The sequence below is a fragment of the Falco rusticolus genome, chromosome 10 (genome assembly GCF_015220075.1).
Source record: "Falco rusticolus isolate bFalRus1 chromosome 10, bFalRus1.pri, whole genome shotgun sequence".
Lineage (NCBI taxonomy): Eukaryota > Metazoa > Chordata > Aves > Falconiformes > Falconidae > Falco > Falco rusticolus.
Genome location: NC_051196.1, coordinates 36,486,708 through 36,511,539, shown reverse-complemented (window position 1 = coordinate 36,511,539; position 24,832 = coordinate 36,486,708). Strand labels below are relative to the sequence as shown.

General features: G+C 44.4%; 1 protein-coding gene across 3 annotated transcripts; it reads right to left on the bottom strand.

Annotated features, from left to right (window-relative positions):
* Positions 1-221: 221 nt before the first annotated feature.
* On the bottom strand, positions 222-24,832 carry LOC119155162 (agouti-signaling protein-like). 3 transcript variants are annotated; one of them, XM_037403433.1, is made up of 4 exons: positions 24,579-24,832; positions 6,158-6,312; positions 2,573-2,634; positions 222-993 (listed from the first exon to the last, which is right to left on the bottom strand). In XM_037403433.1, the coding sequence occupies exons 2-4, from the start codon at positions 6,309-6,311 to the stop codon at positions 817-819; spliced, it is 393 nt and encodes a 130-aa protein (XP_037259330.1). In that variant the 5' UTR covers position 6,312; positions 24,579-24,832; the 3' UTR covers positions 222-816. The 3 variants fall into 3 exon arrangements, with proteins under 3 accessions (XP_037259330.1, XP_037259332.1, XP_037259329.1); XM_037403435.1 differs by lacking the exon at positions 24,579-24,832 and adding an exon at positions 6,436-6,490; XM_037403432.1 differs by lacking the exon at positions 24,579-24,832 and having other exon boundaries at positions 6,158-6,332.

Genomic DNA, 24,832 nt, shown 5'->3' with positions numbered 1-24,832 from the left:
CCTCTAGAGCTGTTTATGAGCCTTGGAGGATTGGTATGGCGTTCGGTAAGTTTTTTGCTCCCTCTGGGCGCGGGTTGCATGCAGCACATGGAGGCTGCCAGCTGGATTCATGCTTGGGGTAGGTGCTGGGAGTTGCCCGTAGTAAGAATGGGCGGGGAAAGACAGACTGATTGTAATGGCCTTCTTCAAGAGTACATGTGGGATACACATTCATTTTTGCTGATCTTTCCTTTCTTCCTCAAAGTCCTGAATCCGTGTTCCTGTGGGAAGCCAGTTAACCCTGAAGCCTGCGTTTTCAGTGTGATGTTTTGGCGGTGCTGGGAGCTGGTGCTGGGAGCTGGTGCTGTGTGGTCCCTGTGGCAAACCCAGGCTCGTGTCCTTCACTTCACTGCTCTAGTGAGGCTGTTTGCGTGCCATTGGCACAGGTTTTTTAGTGCTGGTTAGGCAATGCTGCAGTCTGTGGTTAATGCAATCCTTAAAAAACCCACAAAAACAAACACCCAAAATCCCAATCAAACAAGAAACCCCCAAACCAACAGGAACCAAGAATTCTTCTTAAAATGTAGGTCAGTTTTGCTGAAAATTCCTCTTCAATGTCCATCTCCTTGGTTGTCTGCTCCCTCAAAAAACTTCCTATCTATGGTAGCATTAACCCCATGAAAAAAAATTGCCATTGTTTGTTTGGTTTTAAGAGGGGCAAATCCAAGCCTCCAGCTTCAAAGCTCTCTACTTTCATTGCTATACACATGGGGCAGTTTGCAATATATGCTTGAGAAACTAAGAAAGACAGAAGCCTTATTGCGTTCCCAGTTTGGCTTAGCACTTTGGGTTTAACATTAGACATTGGCAGATGGTCTGAAAAATACGGCATTTGCACAAAGCACAGTAGTTACAACATGAATTCAAGTGCGGTTTGCAGGTTTTGAAGTTTGGCACACAGTCAGCAGCTGGTGTGGGCCTTGGTTTTGGAGATATCTTCAGCTCAGCATTTTTCTAGAAGAAAACACATGGAAATTCACATAAAGGTGACATGGGTGTGGGTCAGGATAAAGCATAGGTGCAATGAAAGCAAACTGTGAGAGAGCTGGCTGGAGATGAGCAGGCGGTTGCCAGCAGTGAGACCTGTGTTAGCAGCAGTGCAGAGGTGTGGTGGGACTGGATCACGGGAACACTGGCTGGGGACCAACCTCCTGAACAACATGGTAAACCTCCTGAGCCCCCCATTCTGAGCAGCTGGAAACGTGACTGGCTAGAGCATTGGGAAATGCTCTGTAGGAAGCATGTGGCAGCAGTGAAGGAAGGGATGGAAGAATCTGCAAAGGTAATGACGTTACAAGTAACATAAAGTAAGGAATTACTCTTGGATCCCCAGACTTTTCAAAGGAAAGAGTGAAGCCTCCCTACCAATCTGTTGGAGCTACTGTTGGAGCTCGGTAACTCTGTGCCACCAGATTTGTGCACGGGAATTAACTACAGACACGGGTAAGTGAGCTGAAGAAGATCTCTCAGCCTACCCAGGGAGTGCCACTCATCTGTCCGTGCTTTGGAAAGGTGGAAAACTTGGGGTTGGTCAGCGTGTGCCTGGGACCAGGGGAGATCGCTGCAGCCCTCCAGCCACAGGCACCCTACACTTCAGCTCGGGAGTTCCTCAGGAGTTTCAGTTTTAAGGTAAAGTGTTAAGTGGTCTCTAAGTGCTTTAGGAGCCTTTAAGCCAAAATACTTTGGCAAAGTTTGGTCACAAGAATATCCTGCTTTGAGCTGAAGGAACTAAATGGAACTAAATGACATCCTTTTGAGCCTGGGTCATCCCAGGAGTTCAGGAAGTGTTTCTAGGAGGGTTATTGGCACAGGGAGTCAATTAGAAAGGAAAAGGACCTTGAAACGTTTCTGCTTGCAGCAGTGACTGGTTTGGCTATAAATGGCTATCACAACACATTAAAAATAAAGTAAAATGCTATTTTCTACTCTTCTAGGCAATCTCTGAAGTACTGGACCCTGTAATACTTTACATTCGAGACCTATGGGTAACGTCACATTGAGGAAATCCATCAATCTGAATTTACTGATCTGGTAAAATCATTAGCTAACATTTTCAACCAAGTACCAGCTTCTTTGTATGCCTCTGCTTTAATGTTTCAGCACCTGCAGTTAAAACCCAGCAGACAGAAAGCCTGTGCCCCTGGGCTGCAGAGCCTGAGGGTGAACCCACACAGTGCGGCTGGGAATGGTCCCTCTTTATGGCAGATGCCTCGATAAATTTACAAATAATTAAATCAGCTCAAGGTTAAAGTAACTTTTGTGTAAAAGAGGTCTGTAAAAACCAAAAGCGAAATCATACCCAAGACGACCCTTCAAACCCAAACAACCACCTCTGAGTAATCTAAGATCACACAGTTTTCTTTCCACCATTAATGTTTTGCATCTGTTTTTACAGTATTTAGAGCTTCAAATTGTATGTCAATTATTTAAATTGGGGTATGGCAGTAAAAGCCTTGCAAATGAGCACACTGAGGAAAACTGCAGAAGTAAGAAACCGCTCTAATTCAGCAGAGTTCTCTGAACAGCCACCTACCTTGGAGGATTTCTTGTTCTCTGCCTCTTTCCTGCTGACTTTCTGGGATCTTTTAGTTAAGTCTTCAAAGAGAAGAGCACAACATAATATTAAATCAATTTTACATCATGTGTTATTTAATTGAGATGCTTAATAGTATTTTTGTGGGAGAGAAGGCAGACAACCTGCACAGCCACCTTGTCACCACGCACGTCGCCTCTAGGAGGTGACCCCCCTGCACCAGCGGGTCCAGACGCACGTGGGCAGGGGGCTCGGCGAGGCAGAGGGGTGCTGGTGGCAGGGCTCTGGAAGGGCTTTTTCACACATTGTTTGGTCAGGTGTGAGCAAGAAAAATAATTTCAGAGAAATAAAATTAAAGGTCTCTGTAAAAGGTAGGGTTACTTATGCACATTAGTCACATGAATAAAAATGGGAAAAACCTTTAGAATCCTGTATTTTTTTTCCTCTTAATAGTTGGTGTTACCTGCATAGTTTTGCAGGCATTAATGAGCGTACGCTGGTTTTCGCAAGCAAAAACCTCTTTGCTGATTTGGCATAAACTCTTCATCTGTATGATCCCACCTTTCCTTCTTCATTTTGGTCCTTTTTCACCCACCGCCTTGTTTTACAGAACATGACTTGCAAAGGCGTTTCATTAGTGTGGTAGCTTTGGAAGGTTTGTGAATATTTGTAGAGTTGAATCTTGGATCTGGTAAATTTAGCGTGTGTGTTCAGATTATGCCCGATGTAACTTCTTTTTTTCTTTAGATCAAATCGCTAATATTTGTGAACTTCCTCCTATTATCCCTTGAAGTCTAATAGCATTTACTGCAGTTGTATTGTCATTATTATCATTCCAACTCTAACGCTGTTTATTACTACGTATAAACTCCGTGACTAAGACTTCTCTTGGGATCAACCCTGCAAGACTGTTCAAGTGTGAGACACTTCCCAGCTCCCTAATCTGGTATGGTGTTTAATATCTTTATTCTGTGAGTGTGAGGTCTGTAATAAGTGCTACCTGTATGTAACAAAAGACTGGGATGAAAAATTTACATATGCCCACCAATGAATGATAGACCCTTGTCTATTCTAGTGTTTGCTCTCCATATCTTTTTGAATATTTAATGATTGCCAGGATTTACAGAATGAAGAATACATATTTTAGGCTATTTTGGGGAGTTCATTTATTATCCTTTTGTCATTTTAGGTAGGGTTATACACTTCTAAGAAACAGTGGGAAGGAAAACTATACTTCAAGAACATAAAGTTATTGCCATTTAATAAGAGCATGTCTTTACGGGGGCCTTGCTCTAACTAGGATTAGTGGTTTGGATCCAGTTCCAGCTGGCAGATTATGCCAGCTTTGTTATGCTGCCCTTTGAAACTTTCTGATTCTAACCAAGATGCTTGTAAGCCATTTAATTCTACATGAATTTAATTTTCTGCAGTACAATTGTACAGGATTGTCTGGATTGCTCCATCTAGAAAACTGTTTCAACAACATTCAGTGAAAGGTTATATGAAGTGACCGAGCAGAGATTTAAATATTGGCATGATGTAAACATGCTTTGATTGTTCCGGGGAATTTGGTGAAGAAACGATGCTCAGTGGGCAGATGAGAGGGAGATGCAGAGATGCCTTTTTTGACAAGTGAATGCTGTAGTTGTCTCTTCTGGGTTGGGTAAAACCCTTGCTTTTCCCAGCTGGCCTCTAATCTCATATTCCTCTACCTACTGCATTTCCAACAGCTGCCCAGCGGGCCAGCTCCTTATACAGCTCGGCTGTGACGATACAGGACAACATAACAGGCTTGTGAAGATACTGATAGCACGCACCGCTGAGCCCTGTTGATACAACTGCAATTTGAAGAGCTATAAAAAGCGTGTATTAATTAATGATTGAGTATTTTACCAGCCGATGCTAACAAATTCTCTGCTTACCTTTTAATTCCATCTTGGTTTTTATTGAATTTGAGTTGGTACCACGAGCACTCTGATAGATTGATTGATTGATTGATTGATTGATTGATAGGTGTGTAAACAGCTGATTGCAAATGAATTTCATTACTCAAGCATGGCTATGGCAACATTTAAAACTGGAGCCATAACATGACTGCCTGCATCTCTGCTGTGTGGGCAACCAGAAGGAACTGGACTTGGTATAAAGAAATGTCACTGGGATAGGAAGGTCTATCCAAAATGTTTAAACTGATCTGATGAGAAATCTTTCTGTTGGCTAATATAAAAATAGATTATGTATATCAGCATGACAGATTATAAGCAATAAATTATAAAGAAATTGATATTATCAGGAGGGGAAGGGTGGCTGTGGTTATCTAAACACTCGCGATATTTGCTTTAAATCGTGGATATTTGCTGAGCATGCTGCTCAGATGAATGCGGTTGGCAAAGTGATATGGCATGGCACTGCCCACCTGCCATGTTTAAGGCACAGGCACATTTTTGTGAGAAGATAAGTGAAATCAGCTGAAGGGAATGCATTTTGTATCTCTGATTTTAAGTGGAATAATAAAGTTATTGGAAGTGTGAGACTGAAGGCATCTAGGATCACAAGGACTATGAGATGGAATAGCTTGGGAAGCTGCGGAACAGCATCAGCTTTACTAAGCTTGCAGTTAAGCAACCTTGAGTTAACTCGGGATTCGAAGGTTCAGCTTTCATTGGAAATGCATGTGTGGGGCAACTCCTTCTCCTTAAAGAATTATTGTCCTCAGCAAGCGTGCAGAGAAAATACAGGCAGCCAGGTAAGAACCCAACCTGCTTTAAGCAAAATTCCTAAAAGCCTGTGGAAAGAAGCTAACCACGAGAAGCTTTATTTTTGATCTGTTATATTTTTGATACAGTTATGGATGATGTTCTGCAGCTAATTATCCTTTCTTGGAAGGAAAAAGTTGGCTTAAATTACATTGAAAGAGTTAGGGCAGACACTAGGACAAAAATTTGTGAATGGGTAAGCATTGCCCTGACAAGGGACTGCCCTAACAGGACAGCTGCTCACCGGCCCGTAACAGCAGCGACATCGCTGGTCCTGTCCTGGGTGAAGGGATGAGCCCTGGCTATCCTCTGCAGTGCTCTTTTCTTCCCCTGGTTAAAAATTGTTTGGCATGAAAGTAAATTGAGATTGAATTTATATTTAATTAATACCTTACACTAAATGAACACCTTAGAGAACTGTTGAGTTCTCAGCCACAAGAGCAGATCCTAAAAACCCCAAAAAGTTAGGTTGACTTCTTCTCTTTGCACTAGACTTTCTGGAGTACTGGAAGGCTAATGCCCGTATTAACGGCAGAACACTTCTCTAACATAAAAACACTTACAGTATGAGAGGAGCTGAAGCAAAATCTGTAAGATGAAACAAATTTATGTATTTAGTTAGTTGTTTAGTTTTTTGCTCTAAACTGTGGTTTGCCTTGTTGCCGTTCTTAGCTGCTGTGGCCGTGTTGCCACTGCAGCTCCGCGTACTCTGAGGCACTGGGGTGCAATTGCCACGCTGTGGTCAGCTGGCCAAGCAGCCCACAGCAACCCACGGCTGTGTTTGCTGCAAACCTTGCTGATTTGGCACCGAATGGCAGGTTTTACCAACCGACTATGGAGATGGGTGGGAGATCCGAGAGGTGCATTTTGTTGCTCTTCGAGAGGCTGCATTCCGTCTTCTCCTCAATCACCATGTGGGAAGCGGCAGCTCTCAGCAAACTGTAGCAGAGCAATAGGCTTAGGAAGAGGTTCTTGCTTTCCATCCTGTGGAGGAAAAATTCCATTGTTATGAAAACCAAATTGGTCAAAACCTGCACACAGGAGAGACGCAAGGATACAAATCTCAGCAATGGCTTTCTGTCATGCTGTGCAGCTTTAGCAATGTACCTCTGACAATTCCTTTGCTTCCAACCCTTTGTCTCTGATACCAGCACACCTAAGATTGCAGTTGTCCGAGTGGGAACAATGCTGCCTTAAATGTAACTCTCACAGATGGCCTTTTGTTTTCTAACACCCCCCACCACCCCAGTTCTTTTCTCAAAAGGTTCAGATTTCCCAAAAGCTGTGTGTTCTTGCCACTGAGGCTTAGTGCTGTGTATTGTGTGACCAAGGGGGGAAGAACTGCTGCAGTCACTTTTGCCTGGCTCAATCACATCATCAGATTTTTCCCAGAAAACCTCGTTTAAAAATTTGTGCTACAAAACCTGGAAAAATGACAATAATTTAAAACAAACCCACAAATTATGTTTCCTATTAGTTTTTGCCATTTTGAAACAAGTCATTGAAGAACTGTCTTGTTTTATTATACACTGATGTGGCTGCTCTGGTCCTATGGTAAATCATAGCCATAACTCATGCAAGTTATAGAACACCCAGTGCTGTAAATCATTTATGGGTCTTAGGGTTTAGTATGTACTTAATAACTTCTGAGATGTAATGAATTCTAGGGAATTTAAGCATGTTTATGGAGAAGCCTGAGCTCTGCAGGATGTGGCTGTGGGCCTTGGAGGAAAGCCAACGGCCCTGGCCGAGCCCCGCGTGAGCAGTGCAGCTCTGCAGGGTGCACAGTGCGTGTCCCCGTCCTGGTGCCTTTTTACGTGGTTGAGGTTGATTTTATTTCCATCTGCATTAGTTTTGTGCTGTGTCAGAGGTAGGGGAGCCTCCCCTGGGGCACTGCAGCCTCCAGATTTGTGCCTGGCTTTGGGGCAGTGAAAAGCCACTAGGAGCAGTAAGAAGAGGGAGTGAAACCAAATGTTTTGAGCTGTTAATCTGGTTGTAATTACTTAATTACCAGAGAGTTAAGATATGCAGAGTTGCTGCATTGGAAGAGCTTCAGTCTAACTGCTGCTGCTAAGCCGGGTCTGTGTGACACCTGCTTTTACAGCCTCCACTGACCCCACTCCCTGGAGAGGCTGCACGCTGCACCCCATTCCATGTGCTTCACTGGTTTCTCCAGCCTGTCCCACCGGCCATGCTGGTGGGAAGAGCGTCGACACCGCTCACCTCGCTGGCTGCAGCTGCACTGCCAGGACCCAGCCTCGGCGGGGTCCTGCCAGGGTCTGCGGGGCACCTGGGCTGGACCCCCGGTGATTCAGGGACATCTGCACAAGCTGCAGCGAGGCGGATGCATCCGAGCTCAGAGCTTTCCAGTAGGGGAGATGAACATATAGGGAAGCAAGTGCTGCTCTTTCACCGCCCTCACTGTAAAAAATTCCTTCCTTCCCTGTATGCCCAGATCCTGTGAAAATCAGCATACTTAAATGCTAAACAAGCTAAGATTTCTTTAAGTAAGGTATTTTATTTGACCAACTGCGCATTTGGAAACGTAGACCAGCTTTTGGGAACACAAGCCATTATTCAGTTCTTTTTGAATTTTAAGCATATGCCTAGAATATGAACATCAGCAGGGATAATCAGCTTGGTAAAATTAGTTACGTAAAAAGAAGTTCTAATTGGGACCTGAATTTTTATGGTTATGACCTAAACAGTTATCTACATATATAAGTGTGTGTTAGAACAGTCTTTAGAAAGCATCAAGAAATCTCAGTCAGGTTTGGGCATCTTCTGTGAAAAGAAGTGGGGAAAATGATAAAAGGGTATCTCTTCTGCATTAAAAAAAATAATAAAATCAGGCTAGGTTCCTGACCTAGCAAATGTCAGGTGGTGGTGGATGCCCCGTTCCTGGAAATGTTCAAGGTCAGGTTGGAGGGGGCGCTGAGCAACCCAGTGTGGTTGAAGACGTCCCTGCTCCCTGCAGGTGGGTTGGACTTGGGTGGCCTTTCAGGTCCCCTCCCACCCAAACTGTTCTGTGGTACACGGCATGTCTAGGACAGGTAAATGTAGACATTTGGGCTTTAATTTTTCCCCTGCTCTCAGCTGGAGTGAAGAGAGCAAGCTGTGAGCTGGAAGCTGTTTATATTTGCACATGTGGTGTTCATGCTGTGGGTTTTGCTTTCTTAAGCAACTTTTTAGCCTAGTCGCAGGATACGCTGTGGAACATACCTATGCCTTACAGGTCAGTGCATGCTGCCCATCTGGCGTACTGGCACAGCTGGCACATGACTGTCTGTTGGAGACCATGTCAACATGCCCCCAAAGTACTGTTTAGGTAAACTTCTTCTGTCCCAGAATGTTGTTTCCATTGTAGTTCCTTGGCTTTATCTCAGCAAAACTGCCAATGAATGCAATTGTGCCTGTGCAAATGCAACAAAATAGTAAAATTCTACAGCTTGCATGTGTTCGCTTCAGGGTGACATGCGAGTACACTCTAGTGTTAAAATGCAAACCTAGCTGCATGTGTTGATTTGAATTCTTGTGCACATGGGGGGCAGAGAGTGGGTTGCCAAAAGCACTTAGGTGGGAGGAATTTTACAGCCTTTGAGTGACTGAACCTGGAAAACGTATATATTGGTGAATATACATTTTATCTGAAAAAGGTAACACACCTTGGAGCAGCGTAGACTGCTAGATGTGTGCAACAGGGAACTCTGAACAGCGTTCAGAGAACACAGCAAGCAAATAACAGCATATGTGTAGTAAAACTGATGATTACGGATAAGAAACCTGGAATCTCCGAAAGCAGCAAGATTAGTAGCAGAAGGTTACAACAGCAAAGTAGACATTACTGCATAGAAAATTCTCATGGTGTAGAACCATTAAGAGCAGACACAGATGTTTGAACAGAATTTAGTCTTCAGAACCAAAGGAGAGGGGAGCAAACTAATCCAGCGGACTTTGAGAAAACAGATTTCTGTAAGTTCAGAAATTATGGGTAAAGCTCCACAAGAAACAAAGCTGAAATGAAAAACCCCCAGTATTCAGAAAACTAACTTGTGGTTAGAAAGCTACAATGAAACTGAATCAAATGATTAAGAGCAAATATCTGGTGATCTGTTAGAAAAAAATATGCTTAGAGCAATTGACACAAGTTTGGCCTTCTTGTTAGCTGTGAAAGGAGGGGATTACACATTTTTTCAGTTTGATTTTTTTAAAAATTTGAGATTTTTGAAGTTGTAACCATTTGGTGTGATTATTAACCCTCTAACTCTTGCAGCTGGAGGAAATAAAACTGAGTGGAACTTTTTGAACTGCTAAGTCCAATACATAGTTATCCTCCACAATCAGCGCGTGTCCATCTCTTTGTAGGTTCGTGACAAGTTGACCTATTATTGCAATTGTAGAGCCCTTCCACACCTCCCTGCTTAATTGCCATATAGAAATTAATTGTCCTTTTAATTTTCAGCCTGACCAGTCTGGGGAAGACATCAAGTACTTCATCTGTTTATATCTCCCTGCTCCATTGACTGCCTGAGTCACCCTGGCTATTCTCCGCGCCTCCTTGGCTGTGCGGCTGTGCAGTTGTGTGCCTGGGTGGCTGTGCAGCCGTGCGGCTGGGTGTCTGTGCGGCTGGGTGTCTGTGCGGCTGGGTGTCTGTGCGGCTGGTGTCTGTCTGTGCGGCTGGGTGTCTGTCTGTGCGGCTGGGTGTCTGTGCGGCTGGGTGTCTGTGCGGTGGTGTCTGTGCGGCTGGGTGTCTGTGCGGCTGGGTGTCTGTCTGTGCGGCTGGGGTCTGTCTGTGCGGCTGGGTGTCCGTCTGTGCGGCTGGGTGTCTGTGCGGCTGGGTGTCCGTCTGTGCGGCTGGGTGTCTGTCTGTGCGGCTGGGTGTCGTCTGTGCGGCTGGGTGTCGTCTGTGCGGCTGGGTGTCCGTCTGTGCGGCTGGGTGTGTCTGTGCGGCTGGGTGTCTGTGCGGCTGGGTGTCGTCGTGCGGCTGGGTGTGTCTGTGCGGCTGGGTGTCGTGTGCGGCTGGGTGTCTGTGCGGCTGGGTGTCGTCCGTGCGGCTGGGTGTCCGTCTGTGCGGCTGGGTGTCCGTCTGTGCGGCTGGGTGTCTGTCTGTGCGGCTGGGTGTCGTCTGTGCGGCTGGGTGTCCGTCTGTGCGGCTGGGTGTCCGTCTGTGCGGCTGGGTGTCTGTGCGGCTGGGTGTCTGTCTGTGCGGCTGGGTGTCCGTCTGTGCGGCTGGGTGTCCGTCTGTGCGGCTGGGTGTCTGTGCGGCTGGGTGTCCGTCTGTGCGGCTGGGTGTCTGTCTGTGCGGCTGGGTGTCCGTCTGTGCGGCTGGGTGTCTGTGCGGCTGGGTGTCCGTCTGTGCGGCTGGGTGTCCGTCTGTGCGGCTGGGTGTCTGTGCGGCTGGGTGTCTGTCTGTGCGGCTGGGTGTCGTCTGTGCGGCTGGGTGTCTGTCTGTGCGGCTGGGTGTCTGTGCGGCTGGGTGTCGTCTGTGCGGCTGGGTGTCGTCTGTGCGGCTGGGTGTCTGTGCGGCTGGGTGTCTGTCGTGCGGCTGGTGTCCGTCTGTGCGGCTGGGTGTCTGTCCGTGCGGCTGGGTGTCCGTCTGTGCGGCTGGGTGTCTGTCTGTGCGGCTGGGTGTCTGTCTGTGCGGCTGGGTGTCTGTGCGGCTGGGTGTCTGTGCGGCTGGGTGTCTGTCGTGCGGGGGTGTGTCGTGCGGCTGGGTGTCGTCGTGCGGCTGGGTGTCCGTCTGTGCGGCTGGGTGTCCGTCTGTGCGGCTGGGTGTCTGTCTGTGCGGCTGGGTGTCCGTCTGTGCGGCTGGGTGTCCGTCTGTGCGGCTGGGTGTCTGTGCGGCTGGGTGTCTGTCTGTGCGGCTGGGTGTCTGTCTGTGCGGCTGGGTGTCTGTCTGTGCGGCTGGGTGTCCGTCTGTGCGGCTGGGTGTCCGTCTGTGCGGCTGGGTGTCCGTCTGTGCGGCTGGGTGTCCGTCTGTGCGGCTGGGTGTCCGTCTGTGCGGCTGGGTGTCCGTCTGTGCGGCTGGGCTGTCTGTGCGGCTGGGTGTCGTCTGTGCGGCTGGGTGTCCGTCTGTGCGGCTGGGTGTCTGTGCGGCTGGGTGTCTGTCTGTGCGGCTGGGTGTCCGTCTGTGCGGCTGGGTGTCCGTCTGTGCGGCTGGGTGTCTGTGCGGCTGGGCAGCGCGCAGGCCCAGAGGAGCCCTGGCAGTCTCTCTGCAAGTTCCCAGATCTCAGCCCCCAGTGAGCTTTGGAGTTCGGCATGTAGGGGCTTCCACCTGCAGCAGGGGCTCTTTGTCGTTATCTCCCACAGCTATCTCTTGATGCCAACGCTGGGCTCAGCCCTGTCCTGGATCACACTGAGCCTGCTAACCCCCTCCCGCAGATCCCTCGCCGGTGATGTAGTGCCCCAACAGCGTGCGTTCCCAGGGGTGCGGGGCTCAGGGGGTGCCTGGGGCGCTCCCTGAGGGCAGGACCCAATGGCCGTACCCTTCTCCTGGGTGCTATGAGCGCTGTCACCACTGTCACTGCACCATCCACAGAGGTCTCACGCAGACTCAAGCATGGCTCCCGCGTACCTTTGCTCTGAGGGTTAAGCACTGCGATTCACTGCTCGGCTGCTGAACTCCAGCACGTCTTCCCTGTTGGCAGCCCCCTACGCACGATGCTGAACGTGCTTCTTTCACTTAAACATAACTGTAACCTAACCACCTAACTGTCAGCAGCCATCACAGCAAAAGTAGTTTTATGACCTCACAACACACGGCAAGGATGAAATGGAGTGCGCTGGGTCTCCTTGTCACACATCCATCGCATCCCTTTGACCTTAAGTGCAGGGTCTGTACAAAAGGCTTTTTCCTGTGGGAAATATCCTGTATATCCCCATCTGCTACTGATCATCATAGGAAATCCTCAAAATAGTCCAAGTTTTCCTTTTCTTCAGTACAGCTAGATGAGTATGATAAATACCGTTGCATTGCCTGGAGATAACTTTCCTGGCTACTGCCAGACCTGCTGTTTGTGTCTGCTTGCATGGGCACATCTCTGCAGGGTTTGCTTGTCACTAGTTCCAATCGCTTGCATTTATAATTACCACAGCATCAGAGTTCTGCCAAACTCAGCTGTTCTGGAAGCCACCAGGGCAATGTTAATTCCACTTACCAATGGGCTTTGATATGGAATCAGGAATGCAGATTTACGTTTATGTGGATCCCTTGCACATAACAACTAAAATCATTGAACAAATGCATTTTACAAAAACCATAACATTTTTGTTCTGAACACGATAATGTATTTATAAGTGACAATGATTCCTGATCCCCCCTTCCCTGCCCCCCAATATCTATTTTGTGTTAGTCAAGGGGTGGGGGAAATGTCACTATCTGATTGTCCCATTTGTGTACTTTTTTCTGGGCGTCTCCCAGTCTAACTTTACTTTTCTTTTAAACAATTGCCCATGGTTGTAGAAAACAGGTTCCATATTTCGAGAATCTGTTCCAGTCTGATACTTTGTTCATTATTTCATGTTCTACCCTTGCATCTTGACTTGTTTAAAAAAACTGAAGTGCACGGTTGTGGTGCTTGGGTATAAACAGAACCTCAGTTTGGGTAAGAAATGCTCCGTGTGCTGTCTGTGAAGATAGACATGGCTGTAGCTGACAAGCAACCGTTTTCAGACTTGAGGCAAACTTAGGTCCAAGTCTTTTTTCTTTCAAGGGTAATAGTTGAGGCTAATTTTATAGTTCTCCTCTAATACCCCTACTTAGTGCTATTGGCTAAGTTTGTCCTCCAGCCTACATATTTTCCCTTAGGTATTCCAGAAATTGCCCTGGAGCCCATACTGCAGGTGAAGCTGGGTGGTTACATGCCTTTTGCTCAGGGATTTCATCCATCAGCCTGCCCAAACTGCTGCCAGACAAGCCCGTGTTCCCACTGTCTGCGCCCACCACGTGCCGTGCTGCACCGGCTCCTCCCTGCCCTGGCTGGGTGGCTGTGAGGCTCGGCTTTCCCTTTGCATAAAACAGGTGTATATCCTTATTTACCTGCACAAAATGGTGTAATCTTAACTTGGCTTTAAACAAACAACTGGCACGAATTTCTAGGATTAAAATGTGTCACATCCAAATTTCGGCTTCTTTTCTGCTTCAACAGAGCTATAAAATACTATTGACCAAAGACGAACGGGCAGGTGGCATTGGAGGGCTTCTCTCAATTCATTCTCATTCCGTTTCTGTCTTTCAGACTCTTTTCTCTGGTCTTTTGTGTATTACTTTTTTCATTCCCCGGTATAGGAGCCTAGCACAAAGGGCACTGTCTTTTCTCGAGCTTCTGTATACCAAACCCACAATCAGTTTACTAAAATGAATTGTATATGTTGTACAGAGGTAAGTGCACCAGAGAGACTTCTGTTGTGTTTGATGTAGTATGTTAAGTTTCTGCGCAATTTTAACATTTTTTTAAGCTATTGAACTCAGTTTACCCTTCTTGCTGCTTTTATTTCTATTTTCTGTCTACCTTTTGTTTTCTTTCATTTTCAGTGATCCACTGTGCCCGGTTGCTTTTGACACAGAATTTTCTTTGGACACATTTCTCCTACCTTTCATGCATTTAATTCTTTTTCCTTTTGCACTTTTCCATTGTTTCCCTACCTTGTCCTCATCATCTCCAGCTGGATGATCCTGAGGAATGAAGCAGTGAAACTGGATGAGATGCAACAGTGCAAAGGCCAAGTTCAAACACTGAAGCTTGAGGGCAAAAAAATTTCTGAAGTTAATGGCTTCTGGATTTCAAATGTTAGAAAGGGAAGAACTGGCTGTATTGATTACAGCGTGACCAAGAGTGATAATGTGATGCAGCTGTGAAAAAAGCAAATTCAGTCCCAGGGTTTATCAAGAGGAGTTTGTAACAGAGCTATGAAAGCATTTATATTGTATGCAGATACTGGTGTTCATTTAGAGGATTGTGTCCAAATTTCATTGCCCATGTAGAACAAAAATGCATTTAAATTAAAATGGATGGCAGCAAAGAACCATAAAATCATTACAAAATGTCATTGCTTGAGATAACATACGATCTAGCAATGTCTCCCAGGATAGTGTCCTAGACACCCAATTTCTTTATACTCCACTTGACATGACTTCATGTGGAAGGTGGTGTGGGCCTTCATCCCCTCATACATGTTGATGACAAATATGAGAACATTTCATTTACATTTGTGATAAGCCTGAACATGATCAGGCAAAAGGATCTTGTTCTATGCCTAGAAACAATGCTTTAGCGTCAAATATTCTTGAATTTTTTAAGGATGCCTGAATACTAATACACTGTTATCACATCTAACTGCATGGTTTTAAAAGCACCTTACGAACATATACCATTCCCTCATTTCCTTGGTTGCATCAAACTGGTTTACTGTATTTTTGGTAAAAGTAAAATGAGCTACAGTGAAAATTGCTTCAAGCTTCCCTCTTAACTTTGAAAAAGGAAGGCATTTCTGAGAGTATCTGAGGCATGTTCCATCTCTAGTAAACTCAGTCATACTGACTTTGAGCTTTAGTCTTCTTGTGTCAGAATCCCAGAATCCCAGCACGGTCAGGTTGGAAGGCACCTCTGGAGACCATTTAGTTCAACCTCCTGCTGAAGCAGGTTCTCCTAGAGCAGGTTGCACAGGAGGAGATTCCAATTAGACCTCCTCCATTAGACTGGTGTCTAATGTTACCTGCTCCTTCGGTAAAGCAAGAATAACATAACAGTCATCCTTCAAGTCCTCAGGTCCCGGAGGACCTCGGTAACTGAATTCTGCAGGAGCACAGCTATCAAACACTGGGGGAACGGGGTGATCAAAGCCTGATGGAAGGCAGTCCTCAAATCCCAGAGCACTACAGTGCTCAGATGCTGCATGGGTGCTGTTCCTGAAGTTTTGGGCACATGCATTTCATTAACTGAAGCAGAAGGCTTTACAGTTTTCATGTTTTTGAGTACCTCATATATATATATAAAAAAAGCAGCAATATGAAACTGATGGCATCCTCTACAGTCTGTTCCTGTTAAGAATAGTCATAATTTGATCAATGGAAGAAAGCTGACGCTTTCCTTCATCTGTGTCTCATAACCATACACACAGATGCAGTTGCAAAAGTTGTATGGGCTGCATCGACCCTTGCTATGACCTGCAGCCGCTTGGGGCTGCTTGATGGCTAAAAACAATTAAAGACAAACGAGGCACACAGCCAATCCAAAAAGATTTGCAATGTGCAGGACTATGCAATGACACGCATAATTTGGCTTGTATATGTCTAAAAGCCCTGATTTACAGATGCTGTATGTGTTATTTTTGTAGAAATATATAAATGCAGTCATTTTTAATTCTCTGTGTGTGTACGTAGGGAAGGGGATAGCTCAGCACACTCTTTCAAACCACCCTGTGTTTATTTTTCTCTCTGCAGCTACACTTATCTATTACCCCCCCTGTAATTAGGCTGTATATCACACTGTTTAGACCAAAACCACTTGAGCTGGGATGGGTTGAAAAGGAAGAAAATAAATTTCCATCCTGAGGATGTTCAGCTGAGTCCACTGGGCCGTCATAGCTCAGATTTCAGGATGGCAAAAAGGGTGAGAATCACTCTTTATGGCAGCTAGAACCAAGACTCACTGGGGCTCAGAGATCAACTGTGTTTGGACTAAAAAGGAAGAGTCTGATTAGAAGAAAAACTTGTCCGTCACAGTCACTATAACTATAAATTACTTGCTTGCTCTTCCTTCTATCGCTCATTCGGAGCCACCCCTACCTGCTCAGGTGCTGCATTCTTTGCTCAGGATGGTCAGGACAACAAAAAGAGGTTTGAATTACAGGAGAAAAGGTTGAGATGAGACATAGGGAAAATCTTTGCAACATTGAGGATAGGGAAGCACTGGAATAGCTTGCCTGGAGATAATTACTCAGTCTCCAAAGTCAGAGACATTTAGGAATGAATTAGACATATGTCTGTCAGTCAGCCTGCTATGCCACTTTTCATACTCAAAACTAACACAGATTAAAACCCCCCACCAAAGCCAGACAAAACTACACCTTCTTTAAAACTACCCAGTGTGATGGTGCCTATAAAGCAAATATGGATCTGCGTCCCAGTTGTCAGACACACATTAGATGCCACAACTGAGGATGGAGTGAATTTAAAAATTAAAAATAGAGTGTAATAACTGAAATACTTAGACACAACTAATGTCAAAAGAAGCAACTCTGAGTGATGGGAGTTGTTGTGCTGCTCAAGTGGAAAAGGCACAGAGAATCAATGATTTGTCTGGCTATTTGTAGTGATCAGTATGAACGATGAGGTGCTGGTGACTCGTCTCATGGACGCTGCCTTGTAACAGAGCCTACGACGGATTTAGAAGTGACTAGTAAACTGATGGTTTATAAGAGCTCTTGAGAAAGTAGCTAGAAGCCTCTAGCTTCTAAGAGTGGATAAACCGCGCTGCTAAATATCTAGGAGAGCGCAAAGCCGTAATGAAGCTACAGGCTCACAAAAGCAAACAAGGCTGCTGTGATCCATGGCCTGACTTCTTCCATGACAGGCTGCAGACCTTTCCTGGATTTCACTGCTTAATTCTTAATTAAACCAAGTGATAAAATGTCTGGTACTTTGTTACTCTAGATTTGTTTAGTTTCAGTTTCTAGGACCTGCATCCTTCTAAACCTTCCTCTTCACTGTGGAAAATGCTTTTGTTTTCATTTTTTTGCCCCTCCTGAGAGGTAGTTTCCTCATATTCTCCCAGCTCAGATGAACAGGCTCAGCCCATAGAATTACTAAGTATAAATTACTCTCCTCCCAATTCTTCAGTTATCTACATGGCTTTTCTGTTCAATTTTCTAATTTTTCATTAGGAGCAGAGGTAGTATTTCTTTAGTGACCTTGCTGATGCCAAATAATTTCCTTACTCCACTCTTTTTTTTACTCCACTCCACTAGTTATTTTTTAATCAAGTTCTCTATTTTCTGCTTCAGTTTTTTTCTAGGAACCGAGTCAAGCCAAAGCACATATAATGTCCTTATAGTCCAATTAGTCATTTAGGTTATTAGCAACTATCTAGCTATTCCATGTCTTATTGAGAATGAGCTTCCCACCCAGCTTCACCAGCTTAACAATTAGCACCTTCTTTAAACTGGTTGTCTAGCCTTCCCCAAAGGAGCAACTGATTCCACCAGTATGGGGTGAAACTGGGGTTGAGATTGGGTGGGCTGATCGATCCATTGATCAGTCAGTCAGCCTGATGATTATAGAAGGAATCCTGGATTCCTGCCTTAAGGACTACAGGGGGGAAGAGCACTCCTTTCCCAATGCTGAGTGTGCATCTCAGTTGTGAGAAGCTCCCTGTTCATCAGCCAGCATGTCACATGCTTGAAGGCAAGTTATTTAGACCAGTTGCTTTAAAAGAGCTCTGATGCTTCTTCTGATTGACTGATAGAAGGGAAAGTGTTTTTAATATCTGGATTTACTTCAGTAGTGAATATAATATTTTTTTCTTGAACCTTTCACTTTTTCTGTGTTGTTATTTCTGGTTTAAGTTCAAGTTGTGCTCTCATGTATGAGACGCATAGCATTGTTAGGGGGGTTTATTATTTCCAGTGCACTCTACAGGCTCTACTTGGAATTTGATCTGCCTGCCACAGATTATCATTTTGCTTCCTGTTTTTAAATGATTCTAATCTTCTTATTTATTTTTACTAACATCTTCAGGGACAGGACTCTGTTTGAAAATGTACTCCCACCTTTGTACTGGGATTTAGGGCATGTTATAAAGCATTCTTTAAGGGTTCTGGGCTGTCCCTCATCTTCTGCATGTTTAAGTCTTTCTCCTAGCTTGTTTGGGAGAATATAATTCTTTCCAGCTTTATGGAACTGCCTCTAGGAGGATAAGTATGTTCTCAGAAGATGAGAAGCCAGTGAAGTGTCTGTCTTTGAAGACTGTAGGAAAGAGGAAGCCATGAAACTGTTGTTCCAAGTTCACTTTTCAGGGAAACAACTTGTCCTGGTTTCAAGCTGGGATAGCGTTAATTTTCTTCCTAGTAGCTGGCACAGTGCTGTGTTTTGCATTTAGGATGAGAATGATGCTGATAACACATTGATATTTTAGTTGTTGCTAATTGGTGTTTGTACTAAGTCAAGGACTCTTCTGCTCCTCGCACACCCCACAGCCAGCAGGCTGGGCACCAGGAGCTGGGATGGGGCACGGCCGGGACAGCTGACCCCCACTGACCCCAGGGACACCCCAACCATGTGGCATCACGCAGCGCATAAACTGGGGGAACTGCTGGGGGCTGCCGCTCGGGAACTGGCTGGGCATCGCTGGCAGGTGATGAGAAACTGCACTGTACATCACTTGTAGTTCTAATTATTTTGTTATTATTATTATTTCTCCTTTGTTTTCTGTTCTATTAAGCTGTCTTTATCTCAGCCCGCGAATTTACTATTTTTCCTCAATTCTCTGCCCGTCCCCTGGCAGGGGGGAGTGAGTGAGTGGCTGTGTGGCATGTAGCTGCCTGCTGTGATAACCACAACATAACTATAAGAAATACTTATCCAGGACACAATTATACAAAGTACTATCCTGTAAGAGCTTACATGCTGTTTTATTAAGAGGCATTACTTTTCTGGCACATCCTTCTGCTCTCTTCCTGTGCATGACTAGATACAGGCTTTACAGACAGGGGTGTGGGAGATCTCCCATTTGTATTCACTATCAAGCCTCTGTTGTCTTGGGTTGTATTCTGTTTATCCATTCAGGAAAAAAATGGCTTTTATGTCACATCCAGACATCTAAGAGGTGAAGTTGTTGGTTTTTTTAGGAGGGTATGAGTTGTGAGATATTTGATCTGTGACTGGTGGAGGCTGATGGTGGATTAGCTTCAAATCCTTTGGGGCAACAACAGTCCTTCTGGCAATGTGATAAATAAGATCACAGCCGATTATATCTGATGATAAAACCAAAATAACATCACGCTCTGGCTTTTGCTGCTGATTAATTTAAGCAACTTGCTTGAAAGTCAGAGGACCGAGAGTTTCACAGAAGGTAATGGAACAGGGAGAGGTGCTGAGTGCCGTGCAATGCCTGCTTGTGGTGGATGGAAAACCAGGTGAGGAATAGGAGATGGAGCGTTGGCAAGGGTTCCTACTGTGCAGTACGTGCATGGAAGATGGGTACAGCTGTGGTTGTCAGACTTCTGATCAGCCCAGGATGCTCTGAGGGACTGTTGGGGTCTCAAGCAATCAGCCGGGTCCGCAGCCTCGTCCCCGCTGCTGGTGCCTGAGTTGGTGCTGGTGCTGCAGCTGTAACCTGGGCTCAGGCTGTGGGGAGAGCTGGGAGGTGCCCCCCTCAGGGACTCCCTGCTTCCCTCAGGGTGCTGCAGAGGAGGCAGAATTTCTCCTTAGCTGATGGCAGAAGGACCTGCAAAAGGGAGGCTTGAAGGGGCTATTGGCTAAAGGGCTATATTTAAGAAAGAACGATAAATGCCTTTTATTTGTTTTCAATGTGGAATGGAACTTCTAAATATCCTACTCTTCTATTTGACATCGTAGACTAGAGGGTTCTGGCTCGTGTTAATCTTTGACTGGTAAGAAGCACAATTTCTGCTTGAAGGTGCCCGTTGCACATTGGTGACACACGCCAGCCTGGCACAGCTCAGAAGGTGCTGAATGAGGGGGAGGGCAGCCCTTCTGGCGTGGCCACCGATGACTATGGGGAGAAATGGACGTTTCTGGACATTCCTTACACATGCAGGCAAGGTCGTGTTCTCCTGACTGAGGCATGGGCGAATAACGGTTGGAGCCATCAAAGCATGCAGCTACTTAATGCAAATTAATTTGTTGCACTTATATGCTCTTTTAGAAATTAGGAAATAGACAATAAGAAGATCGATTTGCATCGCCCTTGTCCATGTAGGAAAACCTATGACGTGGACATCGTGTACCATATGGAAGAAAGATGTCGGAGCAGTCTGTGTATCTATGCAAGATCAGCAAGTAGATCTGGGCTATCTCTACAAGTGCTGCGAGGCACAGCTTTCTTCATGGAAGAAGGAAAAGCCATCTGTGGCCCATAAGTGGGAAATGAGGATGAAGACAAGTATCTGGGAGATGTAATTGATAAACTACACATAGGAAAGCAACACACATTCTAAGAATGAAAAAGTTATGGACAAACATCTAAGAAGAAATGAATATTGTACATTCAGAGTGGGAAGTTTCTGCTGTTCTGGAAACAGTGACTCAAAAGGGCTTGGGAGCTGTGGTGGAAATGAGCTCACGGTGTAACACGGTTGTCAAAAGGGCTAATGGAGTTCTTAATGAGAAATAGGACTAATGGAGGAAGAATGCTTATTTGGGATTGGTATGGCTATGTCTGGAGCATGCTCCAGGAACACCACTAACTGAGTGGAAAGAGTTGGGAGAAACCATTAAATGACCGAAGGAATGGAAAATATGTCTAAAAAGAGCTCTCAAAGATCAATCTCTTTAATACAAAAGAGAAGCTGTAGAGTCCTCTCAGTTCCTGAATGTACTTGGCAGGGTTGGAGGCGGGATGTGATGACAGAAGGGTTGCCAGCAAGATGACAAAAGCATAATGAGATGAAGTGACCAGAAGTAGAAGCCGGGTCTAAAAAATTTCCCAGATCTGAACTATTCTGGCTCTACTAACAGTTCTACTTAGACCACCCAAAGGCTGATTCAGGTTTTCTACTACAGAAATTTTAAAAGAAAATAAATATTTCAGTAAGAAAAACAAATTCTAAGCAAAACTGCTGGAAATGACATGGTCTGTGTTACATGCTAACTAATGATTAGGTGTTCGGTTTTATTATGGTCTTCCAAATCCTGGAATCTGTGCCGGGAGGTGGCTGGTCACTTCAGCTAGGGCATGCTGGGGACACGCTTCTCACCATCATCTGGGAGACAAATGCAGTAATTTCACAGTTTCCCTATCAATTTAACCTACCTCTCGATTTCCTTATTTTAAAGGGTATTGTTTCTTTTTTTTTTTTTTTTTCCTAATCCTGAGATCTCTGAAGCCTCTTTAGCTCTAGGAAAATAAGTAAAATTTCTCTCCAGTGTCAGGCTTTGAGTCAGACCTACTACAGCCCGTTCTAAACCCTTAGAAAGCACATGCTGGAACAATGAGCTTTGAGTTTCAATCTGCAAACGATAAAAAGCTCAAGGTGAATCCCTATATAATATATACACAGATATTATTTAGGGGTATGCCTATATATTGAAAATATGTAGTGATGTACTAATTTTTTTCATGTGTTGTGTCCCCTGAAATGCAAAGCTTATTGCTTTCAGATGATCTGTGCGACATTGCTGCCATTTCATGTTTTTTAAAAACAAAACAAAAAAAGAAAGAAAGATAGATGGAAATAAGTCTTTGTAGATTCTATATGGCTCGGGCTCAGAAAAGTGTCAGTACAGATTCTTTCTAACTCATGTTTTTAGTTGATCACAGGAGTGAACTAGATCTGCTCAGCCCAGAGCTTTGTCATTTTATCGCATGTAACAACTGATGATTCTCTGTGGGCCATCATGGCCGGTTCCCCACAGTGGGATCAGTCACCTTTATGGTTTTTCCTTAAGCAAACATATTACAGCCACCAAGAAACAGGGGTGCTGTTCCCAGGCGCAGCCTTCCCGGGGGTTCCCCTGGCAGAAGGTACCTGCTGCGGCCCCAGCAGCGCTCCCTGTCCTGGCTGGCCCCGCGATGCTGCAGGGATGCCTGGTTGGGGCACCTGGAGAAGGACCTGGCAAAGCCCAGTGCCACATGTGCTCCACAGGAAGGGCAGGCGCGCTTGTGTGTGTCCGCTCGGGCCAGGCTTTGTTTGTAACTGGGATACTGCTATTGACAGGCTGAACACATACTTCATACTTTGCTAAACAAAATTATCGCGTTGAATGGATTTGAAATGCTGAATTAAATGCTATTATGTCTTCCTAGTTATTTGTAGGTGGGAATGCATCACAGATATTTTTCATGGCATGAGCATTTCAAAATGCAGAGGGGAAAAAAGTCTAGTGAGTTGCTTCCCGAGTAGAGCACTGGTCAGTGCTGCCTTCTACTTCCTTGTAACTTTAATTAAATATACTTCTTTGAAGACTAAATAAAATTTGAATGACCCACGTGAAAAAAGATTGAAGAGAAATAGTGTGATTTGAAAAACAAATTTCACAAGCAAATGCTATGCAAGAAGTCAGTGGGCTTTTTTCATTAAATTTGCTGGTTTTAGAAATGTTGTTAAAAAGTAACAACGTATGCAATATTTCTTCCGTGCAACTATGTATGCCACATGAGTGTGGGCACTTAATTAATGAGGAGTTAACTATCTAGTCAATGTTTTTAGTGGGTCTTTATTCTGCAAAATACTGGAGGCTAATTCCTGTGTGTAGCTCTGCTTGTGAGTCCACTTGTGCATCACAAGCTAAAGGGAATACTAAAGATGCAAAACCTGTAATGAAGCTGGCAAAATTCTTCTGCAGTTTTCATTGAACTGTTTTTTTCCATGTACAAGAAAAAATCAGATTTCCCCCCTCCCAAGTTATCTTCCCTATCTGTGATCACTTGTGTATTTTTTGCATTTGGGTTGGAATGTTTGTGAAAGCTTTCTGAGCCTGCTTCAGCAGAGGAAAAAAAAATTTATTCTGTGAAAAGTTCTGCAAAAAGATGCACAGGGAAGTGCAGGTTTGATATTTGGAAAGCTGAACCGGAGATGTGTTCTTAAAAAAAACAAACAAAAAAACCAAACCCCACAAAAACCCAAAAAATCAAGGCAAAAAAAGCCCAAAGCAACACAAACCATAAAAGTTGTACATTTCCCACCCCCAGCCGCCCCCCCCCCCCCAGCTTCAAAAGACCTTATTTTAGAGAGACTGTGACTAAACCAGCCCAAAATGTAGGCTGGAGAGACTTCAAACTATTGAAATAAAATGTACATAACCTTGGGGGGGGGGGGGGGGGGCAGATCTACAGTCAAATAATACCTCTCGAGAGCCCTTCCTGCCTCCATCAGAAATGTTTCTGGTATTAAGAGGATAGCCCACAAACTGTGAAAATGCCAGAAAGCAGCAAAGGCACATTTGAACACAACGAACTACACTTTTCTTTCATCATATAGCTGAAAGTCAAAAGAAAGAGAGCTGTATAATATACAAGGAGAAATAAAGTAGGGGAAAAAAATGTAGATGAGAATGTAGGGGGGAGAAAAAGATGAGAATGTGGAAAGCAGTAAGAAATGCATCTGTTTAAGAAAATCACAAATGTAATAAAATGAACAATGTTACTGTTTGTTTTCTAGTGACTGCAGTCATGATAAAGTTGATAAAACACTGTAGGAATTCAGGGTGGAAGAAAAATGTTGGTATTGCAAATGGCAATTACAAATTATCTTTACATTTCGTATCTTGTTAACTCTGTAAAGCAACTGTTGCTTGCTAAACTTGCACAAAATTATACAATATTATGAATACTAATGGAGGATTAGACACTTGGGATATCTGTAGTGTAAAGTTACCTTTTTGTGACATGCTAGAGAGAGAACTTACAGGGCAAATTAGTAAAAGAATTACAGTCCAAAGTTTGAAGAGAAATATTACCACTCCCAAAACAAATCAATTCTAAACCGTTAAAATCTTTCAGGAGTTACAAAAGTTTCAGCAAGATAAAGTTTTTTTCTATTTCAATATTATATAGTAATTTTATTTACCTCACTTGGATGGGGAAACAAAATAATTTAGCCAGCCAAATAAAGCAGTGTAAAATACAGCATAGGAAATATACTTTGTTAACATTAAAATCACACAATAGTGTATAGAGATAATACAACATTTAAAATAACATCAGAAAAAACTTAGATACAAGTAGACTAGACTAAAGAGCAAGATTTGCAACAAAAAATTGAAGAGCCAGATACATCAAACAGAATCAGAACAATCTAAATCACTGGCAGCACTGAAAAAAGTGTTTGAAGTTGAGCAGAAAACTGGAGCAAATAAATGCAGAAGAGCAAAAAGGTAAAATATCAAAGTTCAGAGAATTTTAAAACTTTACTGCGTCCCAGACAGTGAGATAGCTTTGCAGGACTGAGTAGAGTGTAAAGGAGGACAAATATCTCCAGTGCCATGGAGCAGTAAAACACAATATTTTAAGTCCAAGCAACACATTGGAAGTTAAATGCCCTGTAGAAGAGGTTAAATATTTAGGTCCTACCGAAACAGCAAGCTGTTGTCCTATTCATCAGGCCCTAATGAAAATCAATGCAGCTGGTCTCCCTTGTTATGCTGATCTTCAGAGAACATAGGCAAAGCTTTTGGAGTTGTTTGTACTCCCATTTGACTGCAGTGCAGCCTGCTTTTAAATATCACCTCCTCCCGAAAGCAATGAAGAAGCATGTACTAAGTTTTAGCTGACAAAATTATGACTAGGATAGACAGTCTATTCTTTTCTACTTGAATTTCTGCTTT